General features: G+C 51.3%; 1 protein-coding gene across 1 annotated transcript; it reads right to left on the bottom strand.

Moving 5' to 3' along the window:
- Positions 1-6417: 6417 nt before the first annotated feature.
- On the bottom strand, positions 6418-22251 carry SIGLEC1 (sialic acid binding Ig like lectin 1). The gene is made up of 21 exons (XM_025039929.1): positions 22189-22251; positions 21531-21890; positions 20979-21275; positions 19506-19772; positions 18910-19164; positions 17487-17786; positions 16551-16808; positions 15137-15469; positions 14610-14867; positions 14083-14385; positions 12433-12693; positions 11960-12271; positions 11219-11470; positions 10624-10893; positions 10283-10534; positions 9663-9965; positions 9170-9430; positions 8137-8439; positions 7766-7868; positions 7312-7384; positions 6418-6691 (listed from the first exon to the last, which is right to left on the bottom strand). Exons 1-21 carry the CDS (start codon positions 22235-22237, stop codon positions 6584-6586), a joined length of 5178 nt encoding a protein of 1725 aa, XP_024895697.1. The 5' UTR covers positions 22238-22251; the 3' UTR covers positions 6418-6583.
- Between the last annotated feature and the right edge of the window lie 234 nt (positions 22252-22485).

Genomic DNA, 22485 nt, shown 5'->3' with positions numbered 1-22485 from the left:
GGGGTAGGGGGTGGGGGTGGATGAGCCAGGGGAGGCCGCAGTCCTTTGGATTCTGCCGCGCAAAGGCAAGGCGGCCCGAGCCGTGCGCGGACGGAGGCGGGCGCAGCCCTTAGTCCCTAGCCATGACCACAGGGAAAATTTTACAAAACAATAGATTCCCAGAAGTGGAGAATCTTTTCGCCCTCGGTAACATGTGTTTCTTGTTTTAAAGCTTTGTTTGTGTCAATTCAAACAGCGAATAGCAAGTATTCCGATAGTGAAGGATGTTAACTTTTAAGCAAACCTGTTTTTGAGAATTCAAAATGCGGCAATTCGATTAGTAAGAGTTCCAGTAGCCAGAGAAATCTATGTTCGCGTGATTCAAACATCAAAAAGTATGGTAAGATGTTTAGGGAACATCCTTCACTCTTCTGTCTCCACCCTCTCAGCCCACATCCCCCAAAAGAAAGCCACTATTACTAGCTTCTTGTATAGGCTTTTAGATCATTTCATGCATAGCTGAGACAATACAGACATTTTTTCTCTAAACGTTTTTCTGCAGCTTGATTTTTTTTCACTTTAATACACCTTGAAGAACCTTCGTTTGGTATCAGTGTATTTAGAGTGGTCTCATTAGCACTATTCTTATGATTATTACAATTACTCTATTATTGTTACTTTATTAGTATTAATATCAACTTTATTAAAGTATAATTTGCATACAATAAAATCCATCTATATAACATGTACGGTTAGATGAGTTTTAATAAATTTATACACCTGTGTAATCAAAACCACAATCCACATACAACAGTCTCTCCTACTCCCCACCCCAGGCAACCACTGATCTGCTTTTTATCTATAGATGTTTTGCCATATTCTAGAACTTCATAGGACAGAATCATAAAACATGTATTTTTGTGTGTCTGGTTTCCTTCTCTCTTTTTGTTTTTGAGATTCATTTACATTGTTTCATGCATCAGTAATCTGTTCTTTTGTAGTTCCATGCATGGTAAGAGGAAAGTACTTCCCTAGTCTCCAGTTAGACATTGGGGTTCTTTTCCAGTTTGAGGCTCTTCGAAATATAGCTGCTACAAAATTTCTGTAAAAGTCTTTGTATGGACAGATGTTTTCATTTCTCATCTGCAAATACCTACAAGTAGAATTGCCAGGTCATATGGTAAAAACATAATTTAATTTTTGCAAAGGGGCTGTACCATTTTACATTCCCACTAGCAATGTATGAGAGTTCTAGTTCCTCTACTTCCCACATTTGGTGCTGTCAATCTCTTTAATTTTAGCCATTCTAGTGGGTGTTTAACATCCTCATCATTTTTCATAGTTGAATGCCACCATTTATTCGTCCAGGTTCCTCTTGGGCTAGTCTCTAGATTTCCATCCTGGGAAATCGTGAGAACCCAGGGTGCCAGTAACACTATGATGGATAATTTTATACACAAATTTATCTGTGAGATGATTTCCTACAAGTGAGATTACTGGGTCAAGGGATATGTGTGTTTATGATTTGTGTAGATACAGTTAAATTGCCCTCCAATCTGTGCCAGTTTATAATTGTACCAGAAATATCTGGAGTGCCCATTTTCCCACAACCTTACTCAATATAGTTATCAAATGGATTTTTGCTAGTGTGAAAGTGAAAGTGTGGTCTTTATTTGCATTTTTCTTACAAGTGAGTTTGAATATTTGTTTAAACATTTATGAGCCATTTATATTTCCTTTTCCCTGAATTACCTGTTCATATCCACAACCCATTTTTTAAAATTTTGTCAGTCTCTCTTAACTTGAAGGAACTCTATATGCAAGGGTATTTAACTCTTTGTATACAGTATGAGTTGCAAATATTCTTCCCAGTTTGTGAGATGTATCGAGGCTTTAGTTCATTTATATTCTTTGCTGAGTAGTATTCAATTGTGTGAATGTAACCACATTTTCCCCCCATTGATTCTACTGTTGCTAGACATTTGGGTGGTTCCTAGTTTTGAGATGTTACAAAAATTGCTGCTATGGACATTCAACTACATGTGTCCCTAACTTCTTCTCTTTGCCTGTCTTGCTCCCCGCACCCTTGTACTGGTCTCCCCTGGGAGCATGTTCTTAGTAAATCACTTGCACATGAATCTTGTCTTGGGAATAAAACCTAATATAGACATAGATGGCTTTAATCACGCTGAGAGCTCCAGTGTAAACAGGCTGAAGAGGCATCAACCCCTCTCCCTGTGGATGATTAAATGGGGTCACAATGGTACTAACAGCAGCAGAGGCCACCCCTCCAGGACAGAATTCCCTGATCTTTCTGCTGGATGAGCCAGGGGGCAGAGAGCAAGGCAACCTGTTGTATTCAGTGTCCATTTTTCTGTCCGTGCTTTTGTTCGGGGAGGATTTAGGGTAGAGCAGGGGTGGACAGAGAGACTCAGGCTTCTATCTTGAACCGGGAGCACATCTGGAGATTCCAGAAGAGAATATAAATCCTGAGAAAGGGGAAATTATGAAGATAGAACTTTCAACCATGGTAAAGAAAGCAGTCCTGAAGAGGAAGAAGAGAGGCAACTAAGAAAGCTCCAGAAATCAAAGGGACAGGACAACATCAAATGTGAGTCCTGGCAGGGCCTGGTGAGGACTTGAAGGTGGTTCGAGCCCCAAACAAGCTGGGGACCAGGAAAGCAGCACAGACCTCAGAGCCACCAGACTCTGAACGTGGAGGAGGAGGCTTTAGTGTGGACATCAGGAAGAGAAGAAGACAGGACATCAGCATAGACTTCTCCTCTGGCAAGAATACAGCCAACTGGTGAACTCCTACTCATAGTGCAGACCATGGCTTTATCTGTTGTCTCCTTGTCGAGGAGTCCTCCTGGCCCCAAAGCCTGGTTACTGTTCCCTGAACTATACTTCTCACTGCACCGCATTTCACACAGCATTATAGTTACCCGTTTCCTTGTCTCTCTTCCCCCGGACCCTGAGCTCCATGGGTCTGGAACTGTCTTTTGTTCACTGCCTGGCACAGGGCCTGGCACACAATTAGTGCTGATAAAATGAGGGAGATATGTAGCCTAAGAGCTGTGTGGGGATTGGAGTCATCCTTGCCAAGTGGCTGCTCTCAATCCTAGATGAGCTATGTCCAAGCACAGCAGAAGAATTTTCTGCTGAAAATCAGAGCAACTGTTTATTTACATTTGGAAATTGCAAAGGAGGGGATGGGGCTGTTGGACCGAAGTTGAGGAAGATGGATCCTAGAAGTGCCACTGATCAGCTCAGTGTTCATACCTGATAACAAGCCATGGGAAAGGTGATTTATCAAATGCCTTGCTGGTGTCACTCTCCAGAGGAGCATCAGGAAGTGTTTTGGAGAGAAGGCAAACCAGTGAGAGTTAAATCTTTGAAGTGCTAATGTAATGGGCAACACCCACCATCTGTAAACAGGGCTCATCCTGAAGAGTGACTCAGAACAGGGTGTCCAAGGATGGCGCTGCCAACTCTGGCCCATGGAGATGTTCCAGGTGGCACCTAGAGGTCACAAGCCAATGCTTGGATGCATCAGGAAAAGTCACATGTGTGAATGCAGGGCCCCCAAGGTGTAGTCAAGGGTCATGTGCATTTAAAGGGGAAAATGATGTCCCTTTGAAAAGTGAAGGAGGTGCTTTAAAAAAATTGTATAATCGACTATAACTTGGGTAGAATGCCCTGGACATCCAATATAATGGGTGGGGGATTTAAAAAAAAAATTAAGTAAGTGTATTTTTAGAAAAATGTGCATTTTCTAAGTACCCAGCTCAATGGCATTTTACAAAGTGAACATACCCATAAAACCTGCACCCAGACTAAGAAACAGCATATACTCCACCCCCTGAAGGTCCCTTTGTGGTCCCTCCCAATCACAACCTTCCCCCATAAGTAACCACTATTTTGACTTGCATCACCATTGATTAGATTTGCCTGTCCTTAAACATCGTGAGAATAGAATCATGCAGTCTACACTGTTTAGCATCTGACTCCTTTCACTCAACATTATGTTTGGGACCAATTGGCTATAATATGTGTATTTGTAGCTTCTTCTCATTGCTGTATAATATTCCACTGCGTGAACATAGCACAATTCATTTATCCATTCTATTGTTGATGTGCATTTGTTGTTTCTGGTTTGGGGCTATTATGAATAGCATTACTGTGAACATTCTAGTACAATCTCACAGTGTACAGAAACGTTTAATCCTTTTGAGTAAATACCGAGGGAAAATTTCAGGGTCATAGGGCAGGAATATTTTAGCTTTAATAGATAATTAAACAGTTTTCCCAAGTTGTCATATATTCTGTACGATTTGATTCCATTTGTATAAAGTTTAAAACCAAGCAAATCAAATCTACGGTGTGAGAAGTCAGGAAAGTAGTTACGTTTCGGAGGTTGTGACTGGGAGCGGGTCACAAGGGAGACTCTGGAGTGCTGATAATGGACTGTTTCTTGATCTGGGTGCTGGTTACAGGGGTGTGTTGGCTTTGAAAAGCCATTGAGCTCTACAATTCTAATGGGTGCAATTTTCTGTATGTGTGTTACACTTGAATCAAAAATTTATTTTTAAATTCTCGACACGCCTCAAACCAATAGGGGTAGACACAACAAACCCCTCTGAGAACCCTCTAATCCCAGATGGACCTATGCCTCCTTGGAGATATACAGAAGCAGATAAAGACTCTCAAGTTGAATGTTCCCAGATCTCCCAGTCGCCAACCCTTCTGTGACCACCTGTGGTCTGTGCCTCAAGCTCTCTTCCCCAGACAGCCCCAAAACATTGGCTGCTTTGGGCTTGCTCTCTCTGTGTTCCACCTCTGGATTTATCCTACACTTTCCACCCTCCCATTTGACAGCAATATGGAAAAACCAGGGCTTACTAAGTGCCCACCTACTGCATGCCAAGCATGGTGCTGGTCATGTGGGCAGAGGAGGTGAGTAGCCCCCCAGACCCTCAAGGAGCAGGAAGGGGAACAAATTACTTGATCATAGGTAATCTATGGTAAATGCATATTATTTGCACTCACTGGCCACCTCTGCAGGCAGCCTCCCAGAATAAACCCCCCTCGCATTTAAATCTTCTGTGCTTCCAGTCCAACAGTTTGGGTTGCAAGAAAGTGACTCACTCCAGTTATGTCATAGGGTGATCGTTTATTGGGAAGACATGCCAGATGGGCTCCTAGGAAGAGTCTGGCAATCAGGCACTAAAAGGAATGGGACCTGGGACCAGGAAGGGTCCCAGCCGTGGCTCCATGGAGCTCACCTGGCCTCAAATTTCTTCCCAACCTATAAGCTCCTATACTCCCCATATTTCTCAGCCTAAATCCTAGAGTGGCAGGCTCCTCCAACCATCTGTCACCAGACCACCAGGGGATTCACTAGACTACCCAAGAATTGGTTCTGACTTCCTGGAAGCACATTATTCTTCCTTAGTGACCCTCATTCATCTTAACAGCCCCTGATGTACGAGCCTCCAAGAAGAGGAACTGAACTCACTGGATCATGGAAAGAAATGCACCTGAGACAGAAACAAAGATACTGATGACATTATGTCTGCTCTCCACACTTTTCGTTGGTGGGGGTGGGGTGGGGGGTAGGAATGAGGGTCCCTCTTCTTCCAGGGGCAACCCCACTGCCTGGCATGCCCTCTCTCTAGGGACCACCAAACCTTCTTGATGTCCTCAGTCTTAATGTGTGAGAGGAACTACCTCCTCCAGCAAGCCCATGACCAGGGCATGCCCCTCAGTGGATGGGCACTGAGACAGAACATGTCCTGCTGGCTACATTCTCATCAATGTCAAATGTCTCAAGGATGAGTCCATAGTGGGGAGTTCTTTGGAAGTGGAATAAAAACTACATTTCCCGGAATCCCTTGCAGCTTTCTGGCTACATTCTCATCAATGTCAAATGTCTCAAGGTTGAGTCCATAGTGGGGAGTTCTTTGGAAGTGGAATTAAAAACTACATTTCCCAGAATCCCTTGCAGCTTCGGAGTGGCCATGTGACTAAACTCTAGCCAATGAGCAGTGGATATGCCATGTACAACTTCTGGATTGTGTCCACAATGGGAATGGGTGTACCTTCAACTTCCACTCTTCTTGCTGGAGAAAATGTGAACACGGTGGGGTCATTGTGAACCTCATAATCAAAGGCAACATTTTAGGGATGGATAAAAATAAGATAAAGGGATCCAGAGCTCCGATACCTTAAACCACCATAACATACCCAGACTAATATGGCAGAGAAAAATAAAATTTTCTTATGTTAAAGTTACTGTATTTGGTCTCTTGTTAGGCAGCCCGACTTATATTCTATCTAGTACAGAGTGCCTTGACCAGCCCCTGACGATATAGAAGGTTCCTCTTCTAATCTGTCCAAAAAGTCCAGGGTAGGTTTGGAGGAGAGAGATGTGAAAGGCAGTGCATTGGAAGATAAATGGAGAGATGAGATCCAGAGAAAAGTGAGAGAGATCAACTTATTTCTCTTCAGCATCCCCCAGGGTCAATACTCTCCTGGGTAGATTGAGATTCACCCCCTCCTCTCACCACACATTTTTCTTGGGGGAAAGAGGTTTGGAACCATGTCATAGAAAGTCAGATGTCACAGAACTGTTTTCACAGAGGCAGGCAGGATCCAGCGCCGTCTTGTTTACGAGGCCCAAGCCATCACAGATTCCAGTAACCTCCTCCTCCTGAGGGCAGGCAATGCCACAGGTCAGCTCAGAGGCGGAGCACAGGATGAAGTTCCAAATGTGGTTGTGTCAGGATCAATGAGCTTCCCACAAAGAAAACCTTGGTCACAGGAGGATTCTGGGAGCAGACATCACCTGAACCCTAACTCTGGAGGGCAGTCCCCCCAGGTCCCCAGCCCTGGGTAAGGGTCCCAAGGAGATTGGTGAGAATGTGCATGCCTGGCCCACCAAATGGATCATCTGTAGAAGGGGGCCCATCACCAGGGAAGGGAAACACGCTTTCACCCCTGCCCACATGATGGACAGACTCAGCAGTGGGGAAGACAGACCCCAAAACATAGGTGGGGTTCTGTGTTCTGAGATGTGTCTTGGAAATAGAGGTGTTGTGGCTAAGCTCTGAATCTAGCCAGCCACATGGCAAACACATGGCTTCTCTCTGTTCCAGTCAGAATGTGGCTCCCCTTGTATTCTCAAGGGGCCCTGGTTCTCTATATTCTCTCCCCAGTTTCCCCCGAGCCCCAGGTACCAGCCTATAAATGAGAGCAGCCTCTAAGGGCCAGCCCTGCGCTGTGGGGTAGCCTAGCATTATGTCTGCGCGGGCCTGCATGGGGAATAGATACCTGCATGGTGTCCTTCTGGGACGCCATCTCCACGGAAGTCTCACCCACACTCAGCTTATGAAAATGCCTCCTTCTACAAGGGCGAGAGTAGAGTCAGAGAGGCTCCCCCTCCCTGCCTGCCCCCATTCCCTTCTCCCACCCCACATGCTTTTGCCCAGACCGCTCACTGCACTGAGCAGTGGGAAGCGCTGTGGGGAGTGGGGGTACCTTACCTTGCTTCCTCCCCAGCCGTTTCTTCAGCATAAAAATGGTAGAGATAAAGAAAGGAAAAAAAACTACAGCAAGATGGATTTAGAGATGATTCTAGAAGGGATTCCCAAATTTGGAATGTGGGAGGGAAGGAGACAGGCTAGAAAGTATGGAGCCTGTGAATTTGGCAGGAGGGACACAGGGAATATTGGGGAAAAGAGAAAAGGAAGAAATGGCTCCATCTGCCCTCCAGCTCCTGACCCACCTCCAGGTGTAGCAGGCCCCCAGGCCCAACAGGAGGAAGAGAAGGCCCGCCACGAGCCCTAGGACCCAGAGTAGCTTCTGGAACAGATGCAGGCGGCTCAGGGCTAGAACACAGAGTATAGATTAGGGAGCAGCTATGGCTCCAGGCCTACAATGCTCCTTCCCAAGGCACCCGCCCAAGATGAAATTTTTTTCTAGCTTTCACTTTATCTCAGGGGCTTCCCCATGCAAAAGAGCTTCAAGAAACCACTCTGGACTAGACAGACAAACTAATTGCCTCTGAAGGGATTTAGGGAAGACCTCAGAATAATCCTTTGGACCTGAGGGCAGGGCCTTGTGCAGAGCAGCCTGGGAGATGGAGTCCTTCCTCACCTCTGGTTCCAAAGTACATGGAGGCAGAGGCAGAGCCCAAGGCATTGGAGGCAGAGCACACGTATTCCCCCTGGTCACTGGGCCTTAGCTCCTCAATGTCCACCCTCAAGGCATTGGGGGTGGCTGAGATGTGGATGTGCGGCTCAGCTGGAACACCCCGAGGCTGACTGGAGGCCAACAGCCGATTGCCAAGATGAAGGGTCAAGCTGGCTATGGGCTGGCTGTCCACTCGGCAGTCCAGGATGCCCTGGACGCCACCCTCAGGCTCCACAAAGACCGTCATGGTGGGCGTCTTGGGAGGGTCTGTAGGAAGACAAGAAGTATGGTAATTGTAGAAAACAACCACAAATTCCTCCCCTTCCCTAACCATGTAATGTGACTTTGCAGCTCCTCCCATTAAGAGCCTATGTCCTCACTCCTTGAATCTGTGACTCTCTTTGACCACTAGAAGTCAGAGAAGTGACATTGTGTAACTTCAGGGCTAGACAACCATGTGGGAAGCCCAGGCCAGCCTGCTGGACACATGTGGCCCAGCCAATAGCCAGCCTCGACAACCAGCCACGAGGGTGAAGCCATCCTAGACTGTCTAGCTTCAGTTCAGTCACTGGACAACAATAGCCACATGAAGGGAGACCAACGGAAGAACTGCCCAGCTGATCCCAGCCCAAATTTCTGATGCACAGAATTATGAGCAAATAAAATGGTTGTCATTTTAAGTATTAAGTTTTGGGCTGACTTGTTATGCATCAATAGCTGGCTGATACAGCATTGGGCCCTGGTGAAAAATGGAGTGGGGGACCAAGACTGATGAAGACCTATTATGTATCAGGCACTCTGTGTACTTCATCGTCTATATGTCTCACAAGGCAAGGGGACTGATGCTTTGCAGATGAAGAAACCAAGCCGTCCATCAGTGGGGATCTTCCAACCCAAAACTCCATACCTCTGAAGTCCTTACTCTTTGCAGACATAAGAAGAGAAAGACCTGAGGTGAGCATGTAAGATATGGGGAGATTAAGGTGGTGTCACTCACAGAGCACACGAAGCATGACTGGAGCAGAGGTGGTGGCCCCAGTGGGAAGCTCAGCCCGGCAGTGGTACATCCCAGCTTGGGCACGGGCCACATGTGAGAAGGCAAGGGTGGGCACGGGCTCCGAATGTAGTTGCCGGCCATTCCAGAACCAAGCAAAGGTGGAGTTGCCCAAGGGCCTGGGGCCACCAGGAAGGTGACAACTCAGGTTCAACGCCTCACCCTCAGGCACATCCAGGCCTGGCTCGGCCACGACACGCACACCTGCAGGCCGAGGACCAGGAGGTGGTGGGGAACCTGCAGGCCTTTGGGAGCTGGAGCCTCTGGGTAGAATCTGAGTGGGATCCGAGAGGCAACCCCCTGCAGTGGGAGCTGTTCCTCTTCCATCAGATTGTGCAAGGGCTATGTCTATCACTCCAGGCCAGCCAGCCCCTCTTGACACGAACTCCAACCCCACAGCACCTGAGGCCCTTCTCCTCTCCCCTCACCTGCTCACCTTCTGCCTGTAGCTGTCCTGTGGTGCTGACTGATCCCAGAAAGTTGTGGGCCGTGCAGACGTAGGTGTCCTCATCACCTGAGGGCACATCTTGCACCTGCAGCCGCAGGGCGTTGCGGGCCACCTGGACATGGCCTGTCCCCAGTGTCAAGCCATGGACCCCGCGGCTCGTAGCCAGCACCTTGCCATCGTGGGACAGGGTCAGCTCGGCAGGTGGCTCACTGTCCACAGTGCACTGCACCACAGCCATGGGGCTGGCTCTCGAGTCCCAGAAGGAGGACAGAACAGCATCCCGAGGGGCATCTGGGGTAGGGCAGGGCATAGTTAAAGGCTTTGCTTGGAAACCCTATATTGTCCATTGTCCACCCTTCTGGTATTGGTGAGGCTCAAGCCTCTGGACAAATAGTCACATCCTAGAAGTGCCACCCTCTCAGGAGTCCTGTGGGTAGATTCCTCCAGGCAGGGTTCCCAAGGACCCAGGGTCTCTTTCTTCATCACCTATGTCCTTCTTTCCCCAAGTGCCCATTCCTCAGCCCCCTGTAGTCCTGTGCCCACGCCCACCAGGGCTCAGAAGGGCCCTCCACCACCCCGGATGCTCCCAGCCAGGGATCTCTGCTCACAGAGGACTTGCAGGGCTGCAGGCCGGGAGCTGCGTGTGCCCTGGGCATCCTGGACCTGGCAGGAGTAGGCCCCCGCATGAGCCCGCGTAGCCACTGGGAAAGAGAGGGAGGCAGCTGGCCCTTCCTGCAGCCAACGGCTGTTGTGATACCAGGTATAGAGGGTGGGTGGGCTGGCAGCAGGGTCTTCACAGGTCACTGTGATGGAAGCCCCTTCGGGTACATCAGCTGACGGAGCCAGGATCACCTGCACACCTGTGCCAAGAAGGCCTGGGTCAACTGGATCCATCCAGACACCACGGCTGATCCCACACCTGGTGGCCTTGACTTGGGCCCTGCCTCACCCTCCAGCTGCAATTCCAGAGACGTGTTGGCCTGGCCCAGAGGACTGCGGGCAGAGCAGCTATAGAGACCCTCATCACTGGGCCGGGGCTCCCACAGCTCCAGGCGCAGGGTGTTGGGTACAGAGGCTGCGGTTGAGGAGGCCAGGAGGCGGCCAGCATGGCTAAGGGCCAGCTGGGCAGGTGGGCGGCTGTCCACAGTGCACAGCAGCAGGGCCAGCCGCCCGCCATGGCTTTCCAAGAGGTAGGTCAGGCGTAGGCTGCGGGGTGCATCTGCAGGAGCATGAAAGGCATAGATGTTATTGAGAGACCACAGCCATGAGGAGGCCCGTTTGCAGGTGACATTCAAACCAGGAGGGATCTGGCTCCCCACCCCAAGGACCTCCACTTGCCCAATCTGGGGCACGGCTGCTCTACTCAAAGAGGATGTATCCCCGTAGCCCCCCAACTCTAATGCTCCTTGTGTGGTGCTCCATCAGCCAGAGGAGTTTGTGTACTAGGTTTCTGGGTTGGACACCTATGGGGCTCTGGCCATGCCCTGATCCCTGCAGGCTGCTGTCATGCCTTCCAGCTCCACCCTGCAGCCAACCACACTCACAGAGGACATCCAGGGTGACAGGTCTGGAGAGGCGGAGTGCCTGGCCAGGGACCACCACACCACAGTGGTAGGAGGCAGCATCCGTGACTGTAACATTGGGCAGGGCAATGGAGTGGGCACCTGGGCGCTGCTTCCCATCCTGGTACCACATGTAGGTGAGCTGGGCTGGGCGGGCGCTCCACGCAACACAGGTCAGATTCACCAGCTGCCCCTCCTGCACGGTGTCCTTGGGCCACACCTGCACACTCACGGCTGGGGAGAGAAGGACAACATGAAGCTATGTAAAACAAGCCACCTGTCTCCATGAGGGAGGGAAGTCCCTCATGTACAGGTGGCCCACCTGTACATGTGGCTCAGAGGTGGAGCTTGGGAAACAGCTCATCAACTCTCAGGTGTTCCCAAGCAGAATTCTGCAGAACCCTCCCTGACCCTAGCTGGGGGCCACACAGGAGGATACGGGGCACACAGGAGGATACAGCCTCCCTGGCCCTGTTGTGGTTTCTCCTCGAACATTCCCTTTCTGATTAGTTTTATCCACTGGGCAGCCATGCAAATTCTGTTTTTAATAAAGGTTCTTCCATGAAACCCAAGTTTAGAGACCGCTGCCCTTAAGAAGGGTGGAAATGGGGACCGTCCTTATGTTCAGCCCTTTTGCCTGTACCTCAGGCTTCCAGAACCCTCTCCAACCTTCTTCCTTCTTAAAAGAGCCACCCACGCACATACTCACACACCCACACTGACCGTGGGCATCGAAACTGGCCGAGGCTGAGGTCTGGCCCAGGGTGTTGGTGGCCTCGCAGGTGTAGACACCCTCATCCTCCAGCACTGCATTGTGGATCTCCAGGCGCAGTATGTTGGGGGCCACAGCCACCTGTAGCCGGGGAGAACTGCCTGCAAGTTCCCCCTGATCTTGTAGAGTGGAGGCCACCAGGCGCTCCCCATGGAGCAGTCGTAGCTGGGCCTGAGGGTCACTGTTCACACGGCACAGGAGGAGGCCCAGTCGCCCGGGGCCGGTGTCCATCAGGGTGGTGAGCATGGCCTGGCGTGGGGCATCTACATGAGCAGGGACTGGTCAGAGTCTGGCCAGGTGATCCCTCATCTGAAGTTCTCTCATGGAGGCAGAGCCCAAAACCAGGGGCTCAGCATCCCCTCCCTCAGCCATGCTCTTGGCTCCATTACCCTCCAAGAAACATGCACGGGATGAAAACACTTACAGGACACGTGGAGGCTGACAGGGGCGGCCAGGCTTGTGCTGGCTGAGCCTGGAGCCTGGGCTTGGCAGTGGTAGGCCCCAGCCTGGTTCAAAGTTATGGCTGCAAAACGAAGTGTGGCCGAGGTCGAATCCTGGAGGGGTTGGCCATCCCTATACCAGCGATATGAGATCCCCTCTAGGGCCTCCGTGGGTACCTCACAGCTCAGGACCACGGCCTGGCCCTCCTGGAGCTCAGGCGATGGTGAGACCTGGACCCAGGCTCCTGCAGGGAGAAACCAAGAGCAAGTGAGGGCCCTCCGCCATACCCTCCCACATCTGGGGCTGGGTATGCGTCCACACCAGAACAGCATGGCCCAAGCCCTGTGACCCGGAGCTACGGCTCCCCCACCAGACCACTGCCGAATTCGACTCCACGCCTCCACCTCTCCTGCCCCTGACTACCTGGCATGGGTCTGTCTTGGCAGTCACCAACTGCCACCTTGAGTTATGGTTTTGCTCTGCCAATCACTTCTTGCTTACCAGCGGGTGAACCTCTTGAGGGCCTGGTTTGTCTGATTTGCAGCCCAGTGCCAGGCGCAGCACCTGCATGTGTTAGCTCTTGACAAATGTTAGTTTGACCCTATAAAGCACTAAAATGGGAGAGATTTAGGTCATGCCAAGGGCCATTGTCCTGATTATGAGCTGGACTCAGCATGGCTGGCCAAGGGCTTGGAAGCGGAAGTTAGCAGCTGTGTGATCTTGAGTTCTCTCCAACTATTTCCAGTCCATCTCTGCACCCAGGCTCCAGGTCATGAGAGACCAGGAACTGTGGACTGGGCAAAGGGCAGTCCCTAGTTCCTCCTGGGTCTGAGGCAGGAGGAGACCAAGATGGGGGGCGTGGGGGCGGGGGACAGCTGGAACGGTGAGGGACAGCTGGAACGGTGATTGAGAACACAGGCTATGTCTGGGACCAGGGCCACCTGCTAGTCATGTGATGTGATCATGAACAAGCTCCTAAAGCTCTGACCCTCAATTTCTCTGCCTGTGATATTCTTATGATAAATAAAAGATCTATAGAACCGAGGCTCAACGAAAATGTTCAAAAATTAACGTTTGTCATTATGGGAGAAAAATTGTGTGCTTTTCTTTGGCCTTTGCAGCATTGTGGATATTAACTTTCCCTTTTCCTGGCTTATTCACAGAGGGAGGATTTTTATAGATGAATATATATATATATGTATGACTATGTATATTAATGAAGAATATGAATATATTCTTATATATGTGTATATATGCATATATGTGTGTATATACACACATTCGTGTACATATATTACACATGCATATGCATAATGTACATATATTAGGTTTAGTATGAGAATTCTTACTAACAAAATTATATTATTACAAAAAAAGTTATATGTCAGAAATTGCTCCAACCAAGCAAGCTGCCTTGAACAAATACCACTGCCTCCTAGTGGCTGCCACAGTTATTACAGGTGAAAATATATAGCTGGAGACAAGGAGAGGCCTCCTGCTGGCTGGCTGGAAACTGTCCCCAAACCATGGCTGAAAAAGAACTCACATTTCCATATGACCCAGCCCAAAACCTGGCCAAAGTAGCCCCCAAGGCATCTGGGTCTACCGTATCTTTAGAGGGACCGACACTCACCTCGGACCTGGAAGAAAAGGGAGGTATTGGCTGATCCAAGGACATTTGTGGCCTCACAGCGGTAGCTGCCAGAGTCCCCAAGGCTCAGGTCTCGGACTTCCAGCTGCAGAGAGTTGGCCATGGCTTTGGCTCGAAGACGGCCCTGGGACGAGAGCTGGGGCCCCATGCTGGTGGCCAGGAGGCGCTCCCCATGGAACAGGGCCAGCTGCGCCAGGGGGCTACTGTCCACAGTGCAGACAAACACAGCCATGTGTCCCTGGCCCACGTCCAGGAGGGCTGACAGTTTTGGAGTGTCTGGGGGATCTGCAGGGACAGTAGGGAGCTCAGGCTCCATCCTGAACCCAGCTCACCACATTCCAGCTGCCACACTATGTCCCACTGCCTGCTCCACACACATAGTCCAGGCCTGCCCTATCCCATGCCCAAGCCACATACTTGTCTCCCGCAACCCAAACCCAGCCTGGTTCCTCCCAGACCACCCCCTGAGTGCCCTCAAGTGCCTAACACTGCCCTTGCCCATCACCCACAGAGCACACTCAGGACCACAGGAGCGGAGAGCTGGGCACCAGCCTCAGAGAACATGCGGCAGGCATAGAGGGCAGCATCTGTTCTGGCCACAGGTAAGAGCGTCACGGTTTCCAGGGGGCCCTGAGCCCACAGTGCCCCATTCCGGAACCAGGAGAAGTTGGCAGGGCCACTGTCGGCTTCCCGGCTCACATTGCAAGTCAAGTTGGCTCCAGTGCCCTCGGGCAGCGTGTGTGATGGTGTGATGACCAGGACAGTGGCTGGAAAGCAGGCAGCACAGGTTCACTTGAGACAGGCCTCACTTTGACTGCTTTCCCCCAACCCAGGTCCAATGGTTCAGCCTCCCAGCCTGGAGGGGGCAGGAAAGTGACCCTCTGGAGTGCCCCCTGGGTAGGGGAGGAAAGCGAACATCCACTGCTGAACAAAGTGGTTTCACTGGATAGATTCTCCTAGAGCCAGGGGTTGCAAAGAAATAGGGTCCTGAGTAGTGGCCCCTGCCCCTGTGCCACCATTCCCTGTCCTGACTCACCATGGGCATTGAAGGTCACCGAGGAGGAGGCATTGCCCAGGGTGTTTCTGGCATCACACAGGTACACACCCTCATCCTCCAGCACCGGGTCTCTAATCACAACACGCAGCAAGTTGGGGGCTCTGTCGACCTTCATGCGCTGGGGACAGCCCCCACAGGTGCTGCAGCCAACCCCTGATGGCAGGGAAGAAGCTACTACACGGTCCCTGTGGAGCAGCTGCAGCTGGGCTGGTGGGTCACTGTCCACACGGCATTCGAGAAAGCCTCTACGGCCAGCTCCATCTGCAGCATCAGGATCCAGCCGGGCAGTGAGCTTGGGCTGGCGCGGGGCATCTGAAGAGAGGAAGAGCATGGGCACTCATCCACAGCCTCTGCCAGGGCCTCATAGGTTCACTCAAGGCTGGCTAGACTCCCAGAACACATTGGACAAAGGCATGTGCCCAGAGCTGCTGCAAACAGCTGTGCAGGCTGTGCATTGCACAAGGACAACCAGGCCAGAGTGGGAAGAATTCAGCCCATGCCCCTCGTGCTAAGCTATGCCCTAGTGCTGGACTGAGTTTTCCCAGAGGGAGGAGTGCCATTTTCTAGCTTGGATAAAGGTGCCATGTGGGCTAGCAGTTGCTTGCCTAACACCCATGTGCTCCTGAGCAGGGCGCCCACATAGGCAATCTTCGTGAGTCTCGCTCTCTGCTCCCACTCTGCACTCCATCCCTTTCCCAAGATCCTCTCTGCCTCATATCTCTGATCTCCAAGCCAGCTCCCACGATGATAGAGAATGCCTAAAATGCCCTCTTTCTAGAGGCTTCTGGAGATGGATGGTCAAAGACATTCATCAACCAAGGCCCCATGTGATCTCTCCCTGACACTAGAAAACCCCTGAAAGGCAATTGTTCTTCCTGACAGTCCCAAGACATTGCCCTTGCGCATGTCAGGGGAGGCTTTCTGGAAGCTAAGTGTTCCTTGAACATTGGTCCGCCCCTTGGGCTAATATGAAGCATCACTCACAAGAGGACGAAGTTCTTATGTGGAGAGGTTCTACCTCTGTGTCTCCAGAGCCTGTGAGGGCATAGCCCATGGGGCGTGTGTGCGCATGTATAGGACTGTGGTGTCTCAGGGCCCAGCTCAGGAGAACAGAACTTGGACATGGTGCCCATGGCAAGTTTGAGGCTAGGGCCAGGAGGCCCTAAAGGGACTGGCATTAGAGGTTGAGGAGGTAGAGAAATCCTCAGCCTTGTCCCCCAAATTTCAGCCCTGGATGGAGAGATCCATGGTGCCCAGATCTGCAGCAGCCCTCCTGATCTAGACCCTGGGCAGGACAGGGTCAGGTGGCCCTGGAGGAGGTAGGGATAGCTAGTGGACCCCAGTGGACTGATCCTTCCCAAGGCAGGCAGGGGCTGGCGGGGAGGCTGCTCACAGAGCACAGTGAGGACGGCGGGTGAGGAGGGCCCGCTAGTCCTGTGGCCATCCTGGGCCCGACAGTGGTATGAACCGGCATCACTGCTGGTGACTGCAGGGAGCAGGAGGCTGCTGCTGGGCCCCTCGAAAAGCAGAGCTCCATTCAGGTACCAGGAGAAGCGGATGTCAGGCGTTGGGCTCAGGCCACTCCTGCAGCTGAGCGTCACTGCCTGCCCTTCTACCACCTCTGCTGCGGGGCTGATGAGGAGGCGGGCAGCTGGCAGAAGAGGAAGAAAGAAAGGCTCAGCTCCCCCGCACATTCGTGGCTCCATGCTACCCACCGCAGGAAGCCCTCCAGCATCACACTCTTCCTACACAATTGTAGATAAGTCTGGGTTTCATGCCATTGGCTCTGTAAATCTCTTGATGATCAGGAGGGTTTGGCCTTGAACTCCAATTCTGATCTATTCATAGTAGATGGACATAGCATGGTTGAGGAGAATTTTGAGCTGGAACCAGGCTTATGTCAAAAACCTGGCTTGATTAATTAACTGTGTTTGCCACAGCCTCAGAATAAGAGAAGGGCAGCACATGCACCAAGAGTGGGAAGACCCTACTCCTCTGTTGTGCCTCCTGCGTCTGACTCCCAGCACAGAGCCTGCTCCAAATGCTTGATAAATAGAAAGCAAATGAATGCATATGAAGAACCCTCCAAGTTCAGAGTCAGAATGTTTACAAAAGGAATGATACAACCTGCCATGTTTCCCTTTTTGCCTTGATCTCCAGGGGCCTCCTGGGTTGGGATGACTGTATAAAAAAGCCCGGGTCTTTGATGTGATTTTTACTAACTGGCTAATTCAGCCCTTCAGTCGAGTCCTCTGGACTCCTAGGAGGAAGAGGCCAGAGCAGGCCTCCTCCTCAAGCTTCCTCCACCAGCCCCCAGTAGCCATCTTACCATTGGCACGGAAGTCCAGGGTGGAGGACACATTCCCATAGGAGTTGGTGGCTGTACAGGTGTATTCCCCACTGTCGGCTGACCCTAGATCTCGTATCTCCAGGCGCAGGAAGTTGGGGGCAGAGAAGACACTGAAGCGTGGGCTGTGGTCACCGTCGCCAGAGGTGGAGGCCAGGACAAGTCCTCCGTGTGACAACACCAGGGTGGCCACAGGCTCGCTGACCACGGAACAGTGGAGGATGCCCACCAGGCCTCCTTGTGTCTCCAGAAAGGCAGTTAGGTCTGGGGTGAGGGGCGGGTCTGTGTGGAGAAGGTCCTCTCACTCTCAGACAGGGACACTCCCTGGATCCCCATTTATAGCCTATGACCCCTGCACCCCCTTTGTCTCATACTGCAACCCTGCGAGTGAGGATCAAGGACCCTATTTTAAAGATGAGAAAATAGGCAAAGAGACCTGGCAGTGGATAGCACCTCAACCAAGTAATCAAAGAGAGAGAGCACTATCAGCAACAGGACACTCTGACCCCACGTGTCTCCTGACGCGATGCAGCGAGACAGACACAGCAGCACGTGTGTGTTGTTCCTGCCCAAGCGTACAGGCTCGGTCTCCTCGATTCAGAGAAACCAGGGGACATTCACACAACAACTGGCCTGTAATCTTCAAGTTTCAATGTCAGAAAGACAAGGAAAGACTGAGGAACTGTCCCAGATTAAAAAGTAGTAAATAGCCATGGCAACTGAATGCAAAGCAGGATCTGGATTAGATCCTGGACCAAACAAACAATCGCCATAAAGGACGTTTTTGGGTCAATTGGTAAAATTTAAATATGGAGTGTAGATTACATAATAGTCTTGTATCAATGTTAAGTTTCCTGACTGTGATCACTGTGCTGTGGTTATATATGAAAATGAACTTATAAAATACACACTGAGGAGCTAAGTGGTAAAAGGGCATCATGTCTGCAACTTTAGGGCTATAAATGCATAGATAGATAGATGATAGATAGAGATAACATATATGTGTATATGTATACCAATAGAGTGCATACGCATATGTGTTTTTATGAAGAGAAAATGTGTGTACATGCATTCACACCTATATGTGCATGTATATGTGTACATGTGTATATGTGTACATGTGTGTATATATACACATACACATAATATATATTTTAAAAGAGAAAAAGCAAATGTACCAAAATGTTAACAAATTGGGAATCCTAAGTTAAAGGCATATGATAATTCTTTGTACTCTTCAAAATAAACTTTTTAAATAGTGGGGAACTGAGAGGCCCAGGGAAGTTAAAACCCTGCTCAGGTGTGCAGAGCTCAAAGCCACCCGGGCCCAGGACCCTAACTCTCTGGCAAGGGCTCTACCCTTTGGCCCAGCTCCGGCAGCGTCCACCCCACACTGGCCACTTACGGATGACCACCACGCTGACGGGCCCAGAGCGCTCTCTGCCATGGGCATTCTGCACCTCACAGAAATAGAAGCCAGTGTCGGCCCTGGTGGCTGCGTGCAGCTGGAGGGTACGGCTGTGGACGTCCTCCAGCAGGGCATGGTTCTTGTACCAGCTGTAGCGCAGCTCACTGGGTGCTTCTTTAGGCATGTTGCAGGCCAGCGTCACCGTCTGGTTCTCCTGGATGGGACCTGCTGGGCTCACCTGGACCTCAGCCACTGCGGGGACAGCATAGGGCACACTGGGGGTACCCAGCCGACTTCCAGGCCCAATCTCTCAGAGTTTCAGGATTGTATCTTCTCAGCCTAAATCTCTGAACAGTCTATACCACATCCCTTCTGCAGAGGAGCATCCTAGACTGGCCCTGACCCTCTTAGCCTTGTTCACCAGGATCCTCCTGACATCCCACCCTGCCAGGGAGGTTTGTCATCTGTGTGAGGCCAGGTTGGGACTCCTTACCTGCGTCCCAGGAGGCGCTTTGGCCTGGCTCCCCTCTGCCCTAGTGGCCAGGACCCCATCCTTGCCCTCTAGTCAAGACCCAGGCTCATCCAGGACTCACTGAAGATGTGCAGACTGACAGGGAGTGAGACTGAGGAGCCCACACTATTCTCAGCTTGGCAGGTGTAGATGCCAGCATCGTCCCAGGCTGCCTGGGACAACCGTAGCACAGGACTCTGGGTTTTGAGGCGTGTCCCATCCTTGACCCACTGCATGGAATTGACCTCGGGGTAGCTGCTGTTCACCAGGCAGGTGAGTGTGACCAGATCACCTGGACGAATGTTCCCCTTCGAGGGGCTGAGGAGGATCTCCACCCCCTTGGGGGCATCTGCAAGGCACAATGGGGGTTGTCAGGTAAGGTGCCAGAGTGAGCATGGGGTGGCACACTTCTCACCTTGGCCTTAAGGAAGTCCACCCAGGTAAGTCATCAGTCCTCTTAGTTCCCCGGTCTACGACTGCGATGTCCCCACCTTGTGATGACTTTCTGATTCCTTCCTTCTTCACTGAGAACTTGATGATGAAATGTTTGGCCTAGTGTCCAGCTCACACTGCCTTCTAGGGCTTTCTGCCTCATGACACTATCCATTGCCCTCTATTCTGTTTAGGGGTCTGAGTACCACACTGCTTGTTCTGGTACAGCCACTGGTAGCTGTTGGTAAAGGACCAACCACCTAATGGACCGGGCCAAAGGCAGAATCAATGAGCTCTAAGAATGGTTAGCCTACTTGTAAGGAGGGCGTCAACAATACAAAGAAACTACATTTCTTTAAATCTTGTTCCAAAGCCTCTTGCTATGTAAATATGCTAATGAAAGCTAATATTTTCAAGTGCTTAATCTATGTAAACATGAAAATGGTAGACGCTAATATTTTTGAGTGCTTAGTATGTGCCGAGCACTCCTCTAATTTTGTAACAATTCTATGAGATAAGAACTAGTATTTATTTAACAATACTATAGGTGGCCTCTTCCCCATACAGATGAGAAAACAGAGGCCCTGCGATGCGAGTGACTTGCCCAGGTTGTTCACCTAGTGGATGGTGGAGCCAGCCACCAGATGCCTGTGATCAGCGATTGTTCTAGAAGAGGCCTCCCTGTTTTACCGTGACGAAAATATGGTCGATCAAGTGGAAACTCAGGCTTTCTCCCACGGCCTCTTTGCCTTGTCTGGGTGTTACCCTGATCAAGGTGAATGAGAGCAGTCTTAGGCAGAAAAAGGGGTCCCCTTCCCAACATCCTCCAGAGCTGGACTAAATCTCAGGGTCTTTGCTGCCTGACCCCCAACTCTTTGGCTCTTTATGTCTCCCCTCCTGTGACCAGCCTGACCTCAGGGACAAGAAGTAAAAGGAAGCCATTAAACGTGGCTCTTAATGGTTGGCAGTCTCTCTCCACCTGCCCCACCCCAGAGGTCCGAGTATACCCAGCTTTGCCTCAGGAACTAGGTCTGTGTTGCTACAGGCTGGAGAGGGACTGGTTTCCATCGGGGAGCCACAGATGTGTGCTCAGTAACTAGGGTGTGGCACCCAGCACACTCACGCTGCACTTGGAGGTGAATCTCGCCCTGTGTCTTAAATTTAGCCACTGAGAGCTGGCAGTGCAGGGTCTGGCCGTGGTCCTGCCAGGACAGGGCCAAGTGGAGTTTCTCCAAGTGGCTGATGCCTGTGGGCTCGAGCTTCTGGAGGCTGGAGGTGACTGAGCGAGTGGGGTCTTGGCCTTGCCACTGCAAGCTGATCAGCTCCTGTGGGCATGCGTAGGGAATGGAGCAATTGAAGTCCGCTTCCATGTCCTCACGAAGCCCTAATGGCGAGGCAATGGTGGGCGCTTTGGGGTTCTCTGAGGACAAAGACAGAAGGGTCAGGATTCCCCTTCGCCATACTTGAGATCTCCTGCCCTGCAAACCCCAGCTGGGGGCAGGGGGCTTCAAGAAGAAGGAGAGGTTGCTTTCTATCCCCACCCCCATTTGAGTTAATGCATGGAGGACACAGGGCTGGGGCTAGGCTAGGGCTGGGCTAGGCTTAGGACAAAGGTTGGGCCAGAAGCAGCTTGACAGTCCCTTCTAAGAAGTAGACAGGCCGCACTGCTCCTCACCTGCCACAGTGACTGCAGTGCCTTTGACATCTAACCAGCGATTGACCTCACTGATCTCAAAGCGAAAATTGTAGGAGCCCGAGTCCTGGGGGCTCAGGTCCTTCAGGAGCAGGTTGCACTCCCTGTGCTTGGGGTTCCCCAGCAGCTGGGTGCGGGTGCGGAAGCGTTCCTCCACCAGCTTGGGGTCCCCTGAGTGGTGAACCACCTGCCGATTTCCCGAGTAGTCATAGTACCAGATGGTTGTGATGCCGTGGGGTACTTCCACGTTGTCAGGGAAACTGAAGACGCAGGGGATGATGAGACAGGACCCCTTCACGCCCTCCACGGTGTTGGGACTGGAGACGCTCCATGAGGCCAGGACTGAGGGAGGAACAGACAGACAGTAGAGTAATGCAGGCCTGGAGTCACCACAGAGCCCTGAGAGTTGCCCCATATAAGGTGCCCCTAGATAGGCCCCCAAACCCTACCCTGACCCCAGCAACACAGTCCCTCTGGATGCCCCAAGGAGGGTCATTGCTTTCTGCCACCGCCTCCTTGTGTCTGCACTTCAACCTCAGTGGACAAACCTGTGACCAGGCACAGTCCAGGATGATGAGCCAGCAAGAGTTGGACTCACCAAAGTGGGCCCTGTGAAACGAGCAAGGCCAGCAAAGCTTACCTGCTGAGATGAAGGAAGCCAGGTGGAGAAACTGGAGCAGGTGGCCCATAGCAGATTCTCGCACTAGTTCTGGTGCCTAAGAGCGTGGTGTCTTCTGTGTTGGTCAAACACACTGGGGTCTCCTAAGGACTTCAGGGAGTCTCAGCCTCACAGCCTGCTGAGAGTCCAGCCTTGTGTCCCCATGTGCTATGCTGGCCAACCCAGTGAGAGGGCAGGGCTGCCGAGGACCCCTGGGGCAGCTGCCACTGGGAGCCAGGAGCTCACGTTTACAGCTCACACTCTAGCCAGGAATGTCCT

This window comes from Pteropus alecto, unplaced genomic scaffold (genome assembly GCF_000325575.1).
Source record: "Pteropus alecto unplaced genomic scaffold, ASM32557v1 scaffold45, whole genome shotgun sequence".
In the NCBI taxonomy this organism is placed as follows: Eukaryota; Metazoa; Chordata; class Mammalia; order Chiroptera; family Pteropodidae; genus Pteropus; species Pteropus alecto.
The sequence above is the reverse complement of the archived record's forward strand: the minus strand, read 5'-3'. Positions and strand labels throughout refer to the sequence as shown.